This window comes from Lampetra planeri, chromosome 12, assembly GCF_965212315.1.
Source record: "Lampetra planeri chromosome 12, kcLamPlan1.2.h2, whole genome shotgun sequence".
Taxonomy (NCBI): Eukaryota; Metazoa; Chordata; class Hyperoartia; order Petromyzontiformes; family Petromyzontidae; genus Lampetra; species Lampetra planeri.
Genome location: NC_136118.1, coordinates 5,170,668 through 5,185,490, shown reverse-complemented (window position 1 = coordinate 5,185,490; position 14,823 = coordinate 5,170,668). Strand labels below are relative to the sequence as shown.

At 41.6% G+C, this 14,823-nt stretch overlaps 1 protein-coding gene across 2 annotated transcripts; it reads left to right on the top strand.

The window, feature by feature from the left end:
• Nucleotides 1–62: 62 nt before the first annotated feature.
• LOC144721554 (protein regulator of cytokinesis 1-like) lies at nucleotides 63–11,561 on the top strand. 2 transcript variants are annotated; one of them, XM_078599252.1, is made up of 13 exons: nucleotides 63–566; nucleotides 2,676–2,811; nucleotides 3,366–3,488; nucleotides 4,859–5,092; nucleotides 5,233–5,400; nucleotides 6,642–6,791; nucleotides 6,895–7,042; nucleotides 7,165–7,301; nucleotides 8,550–8,645; nucleotides 8,738–8,875; nucleotides 9,016–9,114; nucleotides 9,304–9,381; nucleotides 10,059–11,561. In XM_078599252.1, exons 1-13 carry the CDS (start codon nucleotides 550–552, stop codon nucleotides 10,140–10,142), a joined length of 1,608 nt encoding a protein of 535 aa, XP_078455378.1. In that variant the 5' UTR covers nucleotides 63–549; the 3' UTR covers nucleotides 10,143–11,561. The 2 variants fall into 2 exon arrangements, with proteins under 2 accessions (XP_078455378.1, XP_078455379.1); XM_078599253.1 differs by having other exon boundaries at nucleotides 402–566; nucleotides 2,679–2,811.
• The last annotated feature ends 3,262 nt before the right edge of the window (nucleotides 11,562–14,823 follow it).

Below are 14,823 nucleotides of genomic sequence, written 5' to 3'. Positions count from 1 at the left end.
GCGGTTAGCGCCGCTGCGCTACAAACCCGGCGTCCCGAGTTCGATTCCCGCTCACGGCCACCAACACCGGTGACGATTATCTGAACCGGTCCTGGGCCTCCCCTAGGTCGACTCGGCCTCAAATGAGCACCTGGTGCGGTGTGTTAAACATCGCCACTGGGAGAGACAAAGTCGTGGTTGCTGGCCATCCCACCCCCTCGTGTTCCGTGCCAGCCTTCATAGGTGCGACTCGTTAACAGCACTTGCCCCAACAGTTTGTTAAGACTACACGGGGGTTCTTTGTCTTTTTTTGGTGGGGGGGGGGGTGAGTAACAGCGGCATGACGTCATTGCGCGTGACGTCATATCGGCAGAATAAGGTTCCGCGTTCGAACTAATGACGTCACGGCGTCGCGATCCAATTGGGGGAGGCGATGCGCGGACTTTGAATATTTTAAAAAAATTCGTTGAGCGTGGAAGGTTGGAGTCGCGTTGGGAGTCCGTGGTATTTTCTTATCATCATCAAAAACATCAGCAGCAGTAGTAGTAGCAACAACTCCCGGACTTAACAATGAGCACCAACGACAGGTAAACTCACACATGAGACCACCATGGCCCCAAATGTTATTTTATCTGTTCCCTGCCGCGCCCGCTGTGCTTAATTATTTTTAGATTTAAAAAAATGTCAGTTCTCAACCGACTGCTCAACTGTCGCGTTTCATTTAGACATCGTTTTTATTGAGGTTATCTACTTTCATGGGGTGTATCTTGCTCGTGTTCAATTTGAAATGTGGAACAAGGTGAGGTGGCACGAAACTCCACGGAAGGGGCCTTAACATCTCCAATTCAAGACGCTGAGACTTGGAAAAGCGTTCCCTTGACGAAATACAACAAGTTGTTATTCTCGCGTGAATCCCACATGCTTCGAAAGTCACGTTGTTAATGTGTACAACTAAAATAAAGTAGATATCTAAGGAAGTTGTAACCGCGAATAAGATAGTAAAAGTAACCACCATCACTCCCAGCGATTTTAGTTAAATTAATGGCCAAGGACTGCATTGTTCTTACCATGTGGTGAAGTACGGTCAATCAGAACCAGAATGTTTATTACTACAGAATGTTTAAACCAAGCCCATGAACGACATGGCGTGGGGGAGGCTTTCGTTCTCTTATGGGTACATTTACACATTTTTATGTCTGTAAATTGTGATTACCACTACTATCGTGAAATATGCTCTTAGTTTGTTTACTTTTCTGTTGGGCTTTATAAAAAAAGGACATTGAAGAATTATTGCTTTTTAGTTAACATTACGTGAAAAAATGCGAGCATCGTCTTGCCACTGTTTCAATTTAAGAAGCAGGATAAACAATTGGAACCGAATCTTGTTTTTATTTGAATAAGATGAGTTTACGTTTTCCATAACAGATTTGTTAATGTTAAACGACCGCTACTGGAATCGTGTAGCCCATTCAATTATTACTGTGCTGCCACCAAAGATATTGGTTTTAAATCCAGTAAAAATAAGTTGTAGTCTTCACATTGGTGCACAAACACATACATTAATTTCACGAGAAATGCACATCGAACCATGCATGTAAAAATAAATTGCAGTTTTATAATTTATGGAAATTATGTGAAAGTATATGCTAATGCTACATTTAAGTTGATCCGTGAACAGAAACAATACAAACGAATATTTAACAATTATATAAAACACATAATTCGTATTTCATTAAATTCCATTGCAACCCTCAATTATTACGATTCATCAGTTGGCTGTGGAGATACATTACGATACATGGCTTTATTTTGTGTGTGTGGCAGATGTGGAAGGGGTGGCTCAGTGGCTAGTGACTGGGCTGGGGCCACCAGAGTTTAATTCCCGGCTAACAACTGTGACATATCTGAACCAATTCCGGGCCTCCCCCAAGCTAACACATCCCAAATTGAGTGATGCAGTGCGTAAGCATCATCACCGAGGAGACAACGGCAGCTGGATTTGGTGCTGGACACACCACCCCCTCGTTGGCCGAGCTGGCTTTCATAGGCACTCACTAACAGCCTGTTAAGGGTATACTTGAAAGGATCTTTCTTTGTCTTTATGTAGTGATATCGCAGGATGTCACTGGGTAATAATGCCGGCCCTAGAGGGGCTCTGTGAGCGCTGAGTGAGAGCGCTGGATGGCATCTCGCTTGGCGTGCAGTGCCAGCCCTACAGGATAGGGTGTGGGAGTGCCGGCCAGAGGAACGGGCTTACTCTAGGCCATGGCACTCCGGTTGACCCGAGAGGACACGTGACCGGTTAAGTCTACAAAGGTCCCCGATTGGGGGCTTAGGGGTGGTCACGTTGTCTGGGTGGAGATCCTGCTCGTGGCCAGGGACAGAGCCAGCCACGCCGCAGAGGATATAAGCCGGGTCCCCCAGAGGGACCGGCGCTGTTGTTCATCCTGAAGAAACCTTCGTCTACGTTCTACGTCCTACAGAGTCTCCAACACGTGGACCCGGACCCAAGCTGGGGTCCGGTCCGTAGTAGCTAGTTATGGTGTGATTAGCGTAGTTAGCCTGGTGGTCACCACCATAGGTTGTTATTCTGTAAAGGGGTAGTTACCCCGTATGTTGTGTGTTGGTGTTAATAAATGTGTTGCCTCCGAAGAGTACGTCTTCAACTCAGTTGAACTCATTACATTTGTGTGTAGCAGTAACATGCTGAAGCAAGGCTTACAAGAGTATGTGATGAATGCCCTGAACCGGCTGCAAACCGTGTGGGAGGACCTCGGCATCGTAGAGGTCCAGCGGGAGGAGCGAATAAAGAAGGCCAAGGACCTAGTGGAGGTGAGGACCCTCAACAAGTCATGACAATGAAAGCATTTTTTAAATAGTACCTAGATGGTATGGGATTGTGGTGTATGTTAAATCATATTTTTGTCTGCCAAATTTAATTCAAGACAACTAACTTCCCACTGCCATAGCCAAATCACCCTAAGTGAATCCAACCTCATATTTCCGAAGCTATGCAGAGGTGGACTATGTTTTAAATAAGTTCTACATACATACATTAGTTCTCATGCTTGACCATGAGGGTTTTGTCAGGTATTTTAGGCACGATGCTGTAAGGTGGCCAGGATATGGAAGTTTTGAGTGTTATCCCAATGAGCCTGGGTTTTCACCAGTTACTCCAGTTTCCTCCCACGTTATAAACAATTATGGTCGTGGCTAAATTCCAAATTCAGGGCCCTCATGAAAAAGTATTGAGACTCGGCGTGGCATTCGTGGCTAAACAATTCATTTTTGTGACATTTGGCAAACATTTGATATACAAGCAAAACTTAAAAGTACTCGAATAACAAACATTGAATTTGCATTAATTTTACGTTTGTGCTGCACAGCAATTGATGGAGCAAATGATTGCAGAAGAAGAGGACTTAAGGGAAAGTGTAGAGGAGAGGATTCATGAGCATATGAGCAACATTCAAGAACTCTGCAAAGAGCTGACTTTGCCAGCATATGAGGTATGCTGGGAGCACGTATTATGAATTCTAAACTAACAGCAAAGGTTTTAAAGTCATGTTAAATGGGAATTGATTGTCATGTCTGCAAAATAACAATGCAAGTAAGCCCATATCGGTGCATTTGTTTTATTTCTGTTGAAATGTGCTTTTACACTTACATTGGCTAAACAATCACTCAGATGTGTGTGATTTAGTGATGATGGAATAAAAAAAAAATCATAGTTAAATGCTACTAATTGGAAAACGCAGCATTTGAACCTTACGGCAATACCCTCGCAAAATGTCTGTGACGCAGTCATTTTTAGTCTGTTGATGGTCGGCGATGCGGCAATCGACTCATCTCGACGAGCTGTACATAATGCACTACGGTGCATACGAGCATTCAGGGTTTCAGCGCAATCGTCCTTGCTGCGTTTCGACATGGCGGAGTAGCACTGATTTCGGATTGATTGGTACCCCAGTCTGGAGTTAAGTACACCCCTGCAAAAAATAGTGTCCCAGAAATCAAATATGTAATTGCCTTGGCAATTAAAGTGACCAGTTTCTCTGAGTGAAATTCAACTAGAGTATAGATTATATTTAATTATGTGCTCTGCAAAGCCATTGCCAAGACTGGTATGTACAACTGTTTTCTATATTGTGCTTTATTCAATATTGAGTTAATTTTTAAGAAGCGTTTTAATATGCATTCGCATAAATGTTTAATTGTGTTTATTAAATGCTGTAACATACTTGGTTTAATTTCAGTGCAAATATCAATTATATGCAGGCATGGATTATGGCAATGACTTAGTATTCATGGTGGAATGCAAATTTAATTCATGCTTTGTAAGGTCTGATGGATAAATAGAAAACAATGCATACATTAAACCTAACACTCATGAATGCAACATGTTATCCATGGGTTTTGTATTCTGCTGATTTAAAAATATCAATCCAAACAATACAGAATAATGTCGCATATTCAACTCGCTGGGAACTGATTTATGTGAAAAAGTCATATGTGAATATCTATAGACAATGACATTACTCCATGCACACCCACAGGTTAGTGGAATAAAGTAAAGTGCAAACTGTTTTAAACACGGGAAAATGTTTGACTTTACTTGAGGTGTAAGAAATAATTTCCGAAGATGAGGAACACATTACTACTATATGAAAATGTATTCATGAGCACATGTGGAAAATAACAGCACCATGCACAAACAATGTTCTGGGTCTGGGCAGTCATTTGGCCAGAATGAATATGTGATGTGCTGTATTTCAATCTTTTAGTCAACCACTTACAGCAGTGGCTTGCATGATTATGGTCTTGTAAGTAGAATAATGTGCTACGTTCTCGTGAGCATTTTTTTATGAATTCATTTCAGCTGATGGAGGAGTACCTTGTGCTGCAGCTTGAGAGCCACTTGCGGCAGAAATTGCAGCAGCTGAGAGCGAAGAAGGCGGAACGGCTTTCTGTGCTGCAGGAGCTTGAGCATCAGCAGGCTATGCTGACCAAGGCCCTGTGCGTATCCTCTCACCCCAAGCCAGCCGGGTCTGTGCCCACGGAAGACGAACTCAATACTCTACGTCATTACGTTGATGGCCTGGAGCTGCAAAAGGTCACTTGTTTTCCAGGCCAGGTTTTCACGGGTTTATTACTTTGCATTGAAATGAATGTGTATTCATGCCAGGCTGATGTAGTATTAGATGTGTCATTTACTTTGTGTTCAATGTTGTTTTTGGATTTGTTTTCCTACAGAACAGTAACTTCAAGGTGTTTGTGGCCTACAAGGAGCAGATTGAAGCGTATTTTCAAATTCTAGGTGTTGGCCCTGAAACGGAGTTTGAGAGGGAGGTGATTTTCAACAATGAGAAGTTGTGTCTCTCAGATGACAGACTTTTGAAAGTTGAAGAGCTTCTCAAAGAGGTGGTGGTCAGGCCTGAGCATTTTTGTTGTTGTCATTTTTTGTTTTGTTTGTAGTATGGAATAGAAAATATTAAAAAAACATCAACATTTTTCTATAAAAGGTTTTTTGGGTTATAACATGTAAATATACGTCGTTAAAACCCGCCACCACCCGACAGCCAACTAGTAAGGGTTGTCACGTAAACAGAACATGCCAATTCGTCACTAGTACAGCACGCCGGTGTGTTGGAGAGCCAAGCCACAACATTTACAATCTGAGTACGACATTTCGCCAGTACTTACAACTAGCTTCATCAGGCGACAGCCAGATTTGTGGAGAAGTATAACTTTCGTTCCTTATATGGAGGCGTAGATGTGACCATGCTTCCGCGTTCTAGTTTTGCACATAACTTCAACATTATCAAAATAAATTGAGTGTCCTTGTTGGCACGCGTGTTCTGCTACTGCTGACAGATTATTTGGGAGAATTTCATATTTCTCTGATGTTATTTTAGTCTCGTGCTGATCATTTGTCCTGTTTGCCCAACATAACGTTTACAACACGTGCAGTTAATCCTGTACACACCTTCTGTTGATAGCCAACAAGGACACTCAATTGATTTAGATAATGTTGAAGTTCTGTGCAAAACTAGTTACTACTGGCCAGGACTAATTATAGAATATCGAAATTGAAAAAAAATAACTTTAACCGTTCGGATAGCTACCGCCTTAGTGCTGCGTGGAAGCGAATAATCAAATAATACATTATTTAAATGCATGCCCACAAAGGGCAGCATACTTCAATAGCGATTACCGTTGGTATGGCTACTTTAATTCACAATCGAGGGGAAGGACAAGTTCAAAGGGCTCGCATAATGCATAATGTACATTGCCCCAGTAGTCCCCCCTCACGTGGCGCAAGAGCGCAGAAGCGTGGTCACCACATCTACGCCTCTATATAAGGAACGAAAGTTAGACTTCTCCACAAATCTGGCTGTCGCCTGATGAAGCTAGTTGTAATTACTGGCGAAACGTCGTACTTAGATTGTAAATGTTGTGGCTTGGCTGTACTAGTGACGAATTGGCACGTTCTGTTTACGTGACAACTCTTACTAGTTGGCTGTGCCGGGTGGTGACGGGTTTTAACGACAAATTTATATATTTACGCGATCTAACCCAAAAAACCTCTTATGGATGATATTGGTCGCGAAAGCCCACGTGTTAAACCAACTAACATCCTAATTTTTTGGTTCCTTTTTCAGGTGCAGTTTAAAAAAGAAAAAGCTGAGGCAACGTGCCAAAGGCTACGCTCGGAATTGGAAGCAATGTGGAATCTTTTGCAGGTGCCTGAAAATGAGCGAAACGAGTTTGCTGCAAAAACGCAGAGCTACCAAAAATCAGTGGAGGAAGCTGTAAGCAGTGTGCGAACGAATCACATTTTTTTCTGCCATGTGTTAATTGATACATATTTTTCACAATTAACTGTTTCTAACTACACTTTTTTTGTTTTACTAGCTGACTTCCGAATTGAAGAGACTAGCACAGGTGAGGAAAGACAACATAAAGTGGCTAATTATACCTGTCCGGAATGAAATTGAGGACTACTGGGGAAAGTCCTACTATGGGCAAGAGCAGAGGAGGGCATTTTCCCCATTCTATAATGGTAAGCATACACTCACTGCTTATTTTACAATATGGAAATCTCTGGTCCGGTAATTTCTTATTACCCTTATTCTGTTAAATGTCATATTTCAATTTTCTTTCTCCTAAACTTCTTTTCCACAGATGAATACACTGAAGACTTACTTGTTGAGCACGAGAGAGAGTTGGAGCGCATGAAGGGCTATTATGATCAGTACTGCAAACTTTTCTCCCACGTTGCAAAATGGCAACAAAGCTGGAAGATGTTTCTAGAGTTTGAGGTGACATTTTATGATATGCGACATTTTCAATATGCTTTTAAATTTTTTCCAACTAGGGTCGAAAGGATTAATGCATTATCTCTGTCTGTCTAACACGGGATCATGATAACTTTCGTGAATATGATCTAATGAACACAACTTTCTTGTGTTGCTATGAGGGATGTGCTATATAGAGAACTAGACAAATTGATCAAAGGGTTGCTTAAGACTTGGCGATGAAAACCAACGCTAAAAGGATAAACTTTGGCCAAGTCGATAACATCATGCACTTAACCGCCCCTCAATGACATTATGATGTGTGACTTCATCTCCTACAGTCCCACATGTGCCATGTGATGTCATTATTGTACAGCTTAGAATATCTTTACTTAAAGTTTTCGTGACTGCAGGAATCCATATTCTTTGGGTCTTTCGGTAAAGTCACGTAGATAGGTTCAAATAACATAACAAACCCACTGGCTATCAACAAAGATTCGTTCATGAAGCCATCCATATATATAGACAGACACAATTTCAATCGAGAAGATGGGTATAACCTGAGAAATCATTAGAAGGACGTTATCAACTAGTTTAAGTCATAACTAGCTGTGATATTCCCATCCTACCACCTTCCGTTGTTAGTTATTTTCGGCTCTCTGATTTTACATTAACAGGTAAAATTTCTCACCCGAACACAGCCACCTTGCTCACTGAGCTCGAGATTTTTGCTTTGCGATGTGCCATTAACATGCTAATCTCTCACATTAACATGCTAATCTCTCACATTAACATAACCACCTCAGGGTGCCCGCCGTGGAGGCCTCTCAACGATCTCAAATTATCATGATAATGTTTACTGGGCAGCCCTTTGATTGGTGGGAAAACCCACCACCGTTACGGTCGCTGCCCACCACTTACATTAACATTGGCTGCTGACATTTGGGCTACGCCCATTTCAAACCTTTATGCACAGTTTACCTTTAGAAGCTAACCCCCTCTTCCTGATGACGAACGCTTGTGTTGCGATCGAAACGTCGTAGTTTTTTTGTTTTGTTATTTCCTTTGAACCTATCTTCGTGACTTTACCGAAAAACCCAAAGAATATAGCTTAAAATATATCACTAGTATTACTAATTACTGAGAACAAATGCATATTCTGAAGTGTTACAGAAACCATGAATATGCATAACTGTTCGTCCTTGTTTCAAATACAAACCTACTAACAATACTTATACATCTTAAGCTTAAGTGTCTTCTCTTGTTGAACAGCGAAAAGCGGCAGATCCAAATCGATTTGCTAACCGTGGAGGGAATCTACTTAAAGAAGAGAAGGAAAGAGCTAAACTGCAGAAAATGCTTCCCAAGGTACAGTTCCAAAAATGCACAATAGTCATGTGCCGCATGAGCGTGGCATTGTGTGAGGAGCGCTTGTTGAGTGTGCTGTGGTACATTTACAGCTGGAGGAGGAGCTGGCAATGCAAATTGGGGAATGGGAGGAAGCCCAGGGCTGCAAGTTTTTCGTTGACGGATGCAACTTTCTGGCATACATCTCCATGCAGCATGAGAGAAACAGAGAGCGAGAGAAGCAGGAGAGGGTACGTGATTAAAAGTAGTTTGAGCATTGTTTATGCTTGTGCAAGGGCATACTTTAAACATGATTCACTCTTTAATTAACCAATGAGGTCAGTTTTATTTTGTATCTGTCCACTGACACTGGGAATGCTGTTCCTTTCAGCAATTGAGGAAAGACAAATCGGAAGATGTAAACAACACGACAAGAACTGCACAGAAACGACCATTTATTGGCACCCCTCTTGTCAGCAAAATCAGAAAGGTAATCTGTAGCCTGTGCACTCGGATATACATCAAAATATGATCAGCTTGTATGTGCTGATATTTTGTTGAATGTAATAAACGTGTCACTTGGTCAACAAAGCAAAGGTATGCGTAAGGAAGAATGTCTCCTTAAATCTAAAATGTTGACATGATTCCACCTAAAAATAAGCCTTTTTTTTTCTTCCAGTTGAACCCAACTCCAACTGGAACAACACCAACCCTTGCTGACCCCACTGCTCGCAAGCCTCATTTGTCTGCCACAAGGGTCCGTAAAATACATCTGCCGTGTGTTGTCATATTTAGAGAAGACAATATAAATATATTCAAGTTACTGTATTTTAATGCAATGTCCTGTTTAGTTTACATGCTATATCATACAATTGTCATTCATTGCCAATGCTTTTATCTTTTCACGTGTTTTCTTGTATTGATTGCTAACACTTAAACTGTTCAATTTATTTCCAGCTAGGGTGTGAATATTTCACAATTTTTCTAACATTTTTCATTGCACTGCCGGATGACAGTTTACCCAGCTGTGTCAATCATGGGAGTTTTTGACTATACTTCACCACACTAGTCAATAGGGGTTAGTGAAAGGAAGATGTGGGGGTCTTGCAGGAGCCGGTTGAGAACTTAAGGATTCATAGCAGAGTGAGCTAACCACTCTTTCCTTTGTGAGTGTACATCATTTTCACTTCATGGTGTGCATTTAATAGGCTGTTTTACTTAAAAGTTCCTCAGGTTCCTGATAAAATAGGTTGAACCTAATTTATTAATTTTACTTTGATTACGGTGTGCAGCATGAGCAAGTGCAGCCAAATCCATTACTGTACTGCACTTCTATGCCTCTATGGTCCATCCCTCATTATCTGCAGAGTGTGATAAGACCCTTATCCGGTAGTGGATTCACATGTAATTTATTTATGTTGCGTGTTGATTTAGGCCCAAGCCAGACCACGGCTTGGATCGCAGTCTCAACGTCCCTTGCAGAAAGATCAAAATAAAGAGAACGCCATCGCACCATGATGGTCACCAGAGTCCCACCTGGACTTTGCCTCCAGTGTCACCCTGGATGCTCTTGGCGACAGGTCCAGCCAGCTGTGCCTGCTGTTGTGACGTTTTTTATATGGCTTTTTACACTTCAAAAATGATTACTTACCATATTCCATACCACAAACTTGCATAGTAAAGGAGCACTTATTTACAATTCTGCTCCTTGCATTTTTATACAATAATAAAATACACGTGTAGATTAGTAAATGTGTAATGTTTGACTATTATTGGGAAAGAGGAGTTTGCTAACCACCTATTTGTAATGGTTTATCAACGTGTTACAAATCAACCTCCGGTTCGGTACTATTTTTGGACTTGACATCTTCAAACATGTATTATGAACAGTTTATATATGATTTTAAAATGTATGAAAAAGTACGCCATTTCTACATAGTTATTTTTTTTCATGTTTAAAATGAATTGTTCTGCCATTATGCAATTAAAGGGGCTGTATGTTTGTAGTGTGCGTTTTTACTTGTATTTAGTGGTTTCAAACACCAGAGGGACCCCTCGCACAAGTGTCTCTGATGTACTGTAAAGCAAAAATGAATGTACGTCATTCTTGCAAAGCTTTTTTTTTACTTAAAATTAAACATTCTCATCAAGTACAATCTACCACATCGCTGTATTTATAATGTTACACATTGTTACGGTAAACAAAGTTATTTTTTTTATATTGGAGTGTGAACCTAGGCTTTGTGAAACTAACAGGACATGCCAAAACTTAAAATACTGTTACCTGCTGTTGTATAGTCTTTAAATATGTATATCACTGCACATTAAATGTTGGCTTGTATCATTTCTAAGTCTCATGCAATAACTCTTAAGTGCATTATGCAGTAATTAAACATTTATGCATTAATTTGACATCACAAGGTGATGTATGTGCAGTTAAAATTTAATTGGAATTGGCTGCCATTTAATATATGTTGGTAAAAAAAATTCTACAGCATCACTTAACTTGATTAGGGAGCATCCTGGTTGAAATTCGAGTAACGCAGTACTGCACATGAGATAAATTATTCAATTAAGCCCATGCGCTGGTGTACTTAATGATACAATGACCATTGAGCAGCGTTGGCAAAGAAAAGTAGAATTGTTTTTAAAACGAATATGCAACTTATCAACAATTAGTTTGGGAATGAGTGCTTTTTAGCTGGTTAATAATAAAAAATCTTCATACCGTAAATGTTACATGAGCAAACAGGATTTTGTTTTATTTTTGAGTAAACATACTTTTGCAAGTGCCCTCTTTACTAGCACGTCTTGCATTGTCTTCAGCGTTACGGTTTGCAGCTCCGCGCGCGTTCATTTTAACTTAATATCACTGAATACTTCGTATCCATGGTGCAGATTATTCTGTGGGTGAAAATAAAGTTTGAAGCTGTGGAATGTGGTGGCGTCATTGTTCGTTTCATCAGCCTTCCTGCTGGTCCTGTGGCGCAGCGATGTGGATATAAATCACTTTTACATTGCTGTGCCGCTTTATCTTCCTGTTTCGTATGTAAGGCATAATTGTCCTGCTTTTGACGAGCAGTGGCCAAATAAATGAACCTGCATTCAGAACGTTGTACATGTGCTTTCTATAGCCAATGGTTATAATTGTAAACGCTGTTCAACCCGTGGAAGGCAAGTCTGGACAGCATAATTGGATGTTTTCATGAAGCATTCTTAACATTCCTTTATGTACCCAGAGTTCAAATTTGAACGCCCCATGTTCAGTTTAATCACAAATTGTGTTTTAAATATATCACAAGTGGTGTGATAATAAAACACTTGAGGTGTATTTTTGTTGTTGAATTTGTTTTATTTAACAGACTGCTTGTCAATCCTCTAATGAATGCAGGGACTACCCATGCCATCTCGGCCATGGAGGTTGTATATACGTTACTGGATTTCTCGCTGGTCAGTGTTGAGGGGCCCAGGTCACGCTTCAGAGGGCACTCCAAAATTGAAACAACAAAGACGAAATGACGCGTGCACTGTGATCGGAGTTGCTACATATTGTCATTGGGACACTTGTGTTTGTGGACCGAGGGAATGTTTTCCCCACGCATTTTTGTACAGTACTTGTGTCTGCATATGTGTAGTAAGTCCAATTGAGTCGCAGACGATGTTTTTTTAGAGGCAACACTTTCATTGTAACATCAACTCGCTAACAAAGGGGTAACTGCCCCTTCACAAGATACAACCTAGGGTGGTGATCACCCAGCTAACTACTCTATACGTAGGAGTTACAGCTACGGTCCCCGACCACGTGTTGATGCCTCGTAGGACGTAGAGCTTCCAGCATGTAGACGTGGAGCTTCCAGCTTTTAGACGTGGAGCTTCCAGCTTGTAGACGTAGAGCTTCCAGCTTGTAGACGTGGAGCTTCCAGCTTGTAGACGTGGAGCTTCCAGCTTGTAGACGTAGAGCTTCCAGCTTGTAGACGTAGAGCTTCCAGCTTGTAGACGTAGAGCTTCCAGCTTGTAGACGTAGAGCTTCCAGCTTGTAGACGTAGAGCTTCCAGCTTGTAGACGTGGAGCTTCTAGCTTGTAGACGTGGAGCTTCAGCTTGTAGAATGGCAGCGACCCTGGTCCCTCTCAGGGACCCACCTTATATCCTCCCTGGTCGGGGCCGCTCCGCCCTTGGCCCCGCCCACCTTCTCGAGCGTTCTCGCTCCCTCTCGATCCCTCTTCCCGGACACGTGTTCACCCCCCTAGCCCCCCCCACTTGGGGGCCTCTCTGTGGGCACTCCGGATCACGTGTCTACGGGGTCAACCAGAGTGCCATGGCCCGGGGCAACCCTGCCCATGGGCTGACACTCCCACTCCCCCTTGTGGGAGCCCGCACTACACACAGCGCTCACCAAGCTCCGCTAGGGCTGGTACTACACCCACCTACTGGGTGTACGTGATGATGGTGCATCGCACGCCGTGCTGTGCTAGAGCCGGCCTCACACAGCAACCCACCCGGTGCTGTCCGCGATGTAGGGACATCGCACACCACGGCCCTCTCAGGCCGGCACCACACAGTGACATCCCCGATGTCACTACATATGCATGGACTGCCAAGGGAACTGCTTGGGTATGGGGTTATATTTACGTTCATGCTGCAAGAAAGCCCACAGCCAGCTATGACGGCTTTTAGCGAGACTTATTGATCTCACGTATCTTTTTTAAAATGGTATAAAGTATCACATTTTGATAGTGTACCATATCTAGCGAGATAAAAGCAACCGATGGACGATTTAATGGATATCTGTTAACAACCAGGAATTGAACAGCTTGATGTGAATTGCGATGCCAATCGTTAATCTGTAAGGGTGGTTGAGAGTAACGGGCCCTCTCGGGAACTTTTCATGTCTATAGTTTCACCTGATGACCTTAATGCATTGCTAAAGCCGCAAAAGCAATGTGATCTCGTATTGAACCTCCGTTTAAAAAAAAACACACAAAGCAAGACCTAAGCCTTTAGAGGTTATAAAACGCTTGAATTGATTCAGCTGGGTTATGCACTTTCAAATAGTTTATACTTAAGCAAGAGCAAACACTAAACTTGGCAGCAGGCATGTAACAACCCAGCCCTGGTGATTAGATGAATGTTCATGGCTTGGGGTCACGATTTGATTCATGAGGTAATTATTATTTTTGTATTTCATTTGTGTTGTTAGAACTGTGTGTCTCATAGCATGTTGTTTTTACTGTCTTTGGTACGCATACGCATTGTGTGTTTGCCTGTCCGTATATTCTGCACACTGCCTTTCTCTCGAATTTCTGTTTCATTTGTATTTTATCGTTTTGTTTTTACTATGTTATTGTCTGCTTTATATGCTCTGGGCTCATGTGCCATTTTGTAGTCAATAAAATACTGCCTTATGCACTCAGTTGTACTATGTATTGTGTCTAATGTCCGATTTCGTCCATTAACCCTAGAATACACACGCATAACTTTTGCACGAATCAAAAATAATCATGAGCATCAGAATCTTAATTTGAACGATACATCGTTACACTGCGTTGGGAAGTATGTCATTACGCTGAGAGAATTGGGATAATATTCATATTTAATATTTTACTTGGGTGCGATTGGGCGTGTGACTTCTCCGTCGACTACAAAGGCAAAACAAAGATCTAGGAATGAGAAAGTAACAAGATAGTGAAGTTAGCAGTGAGTACAGATATAATCCTCACCGATTGTCTCTCTGAACAAACCAATTCCTCTAGAATGGGTGTTCTCTCCTAGATAAATAAGCATATGCCAATTGTATACATTGTTAATCAGGAAACATTTTTTTCATTTCTCCTTATTGGGCCCCATGGTGTAAATTGTATTTCCCTTGAAGGAAACAGTGTTGGTGAAAAATGTGTCGATTTTTTTTGCTGTACATTGGTGGTTTGTAGAGCAGCAAAAGTATACAGCATCAGTCCAGTTATTGGAACCTTAATGCTGTCTGAGCCTTGCAACTGTACTCACTGGTAAACTAAACTAATATCTTTTTTTAAATCCTTTATATTAAGTTCGCTTGCTTGCGTGCTTGCTTGCTTGCTTACGACCGTGCAAATCTTTCTGTCGTTTTTTAACCCACTTCCCGTGATCCAATCGAGCTGACATTTTCCACACAGACTCGTTGTGCGAGACAATTAATGTTCGTGAAAAAAAATTCCCAAAATT

Excerpts from the sequence above, each read along its gene's own strand:
- LOC144721554 (XM_078599252.1), top strand. Across the intron at positions 7,302-8,549 it reads AGATGTTTCTAGAGTTTGAG|CGAAAAGCGGCAGATCCAAA; the intron begins GTGACATTTTAT and ends CTTGTTGAACAG. Across the intron at positions 9,115-9,303 it reads TTGTCAGCAAAATCAGAAAG|TTGAACCCAACTCCAACTGG; the intron begins GTAATCTGTAGC and ends TTTTTCTTCCAG.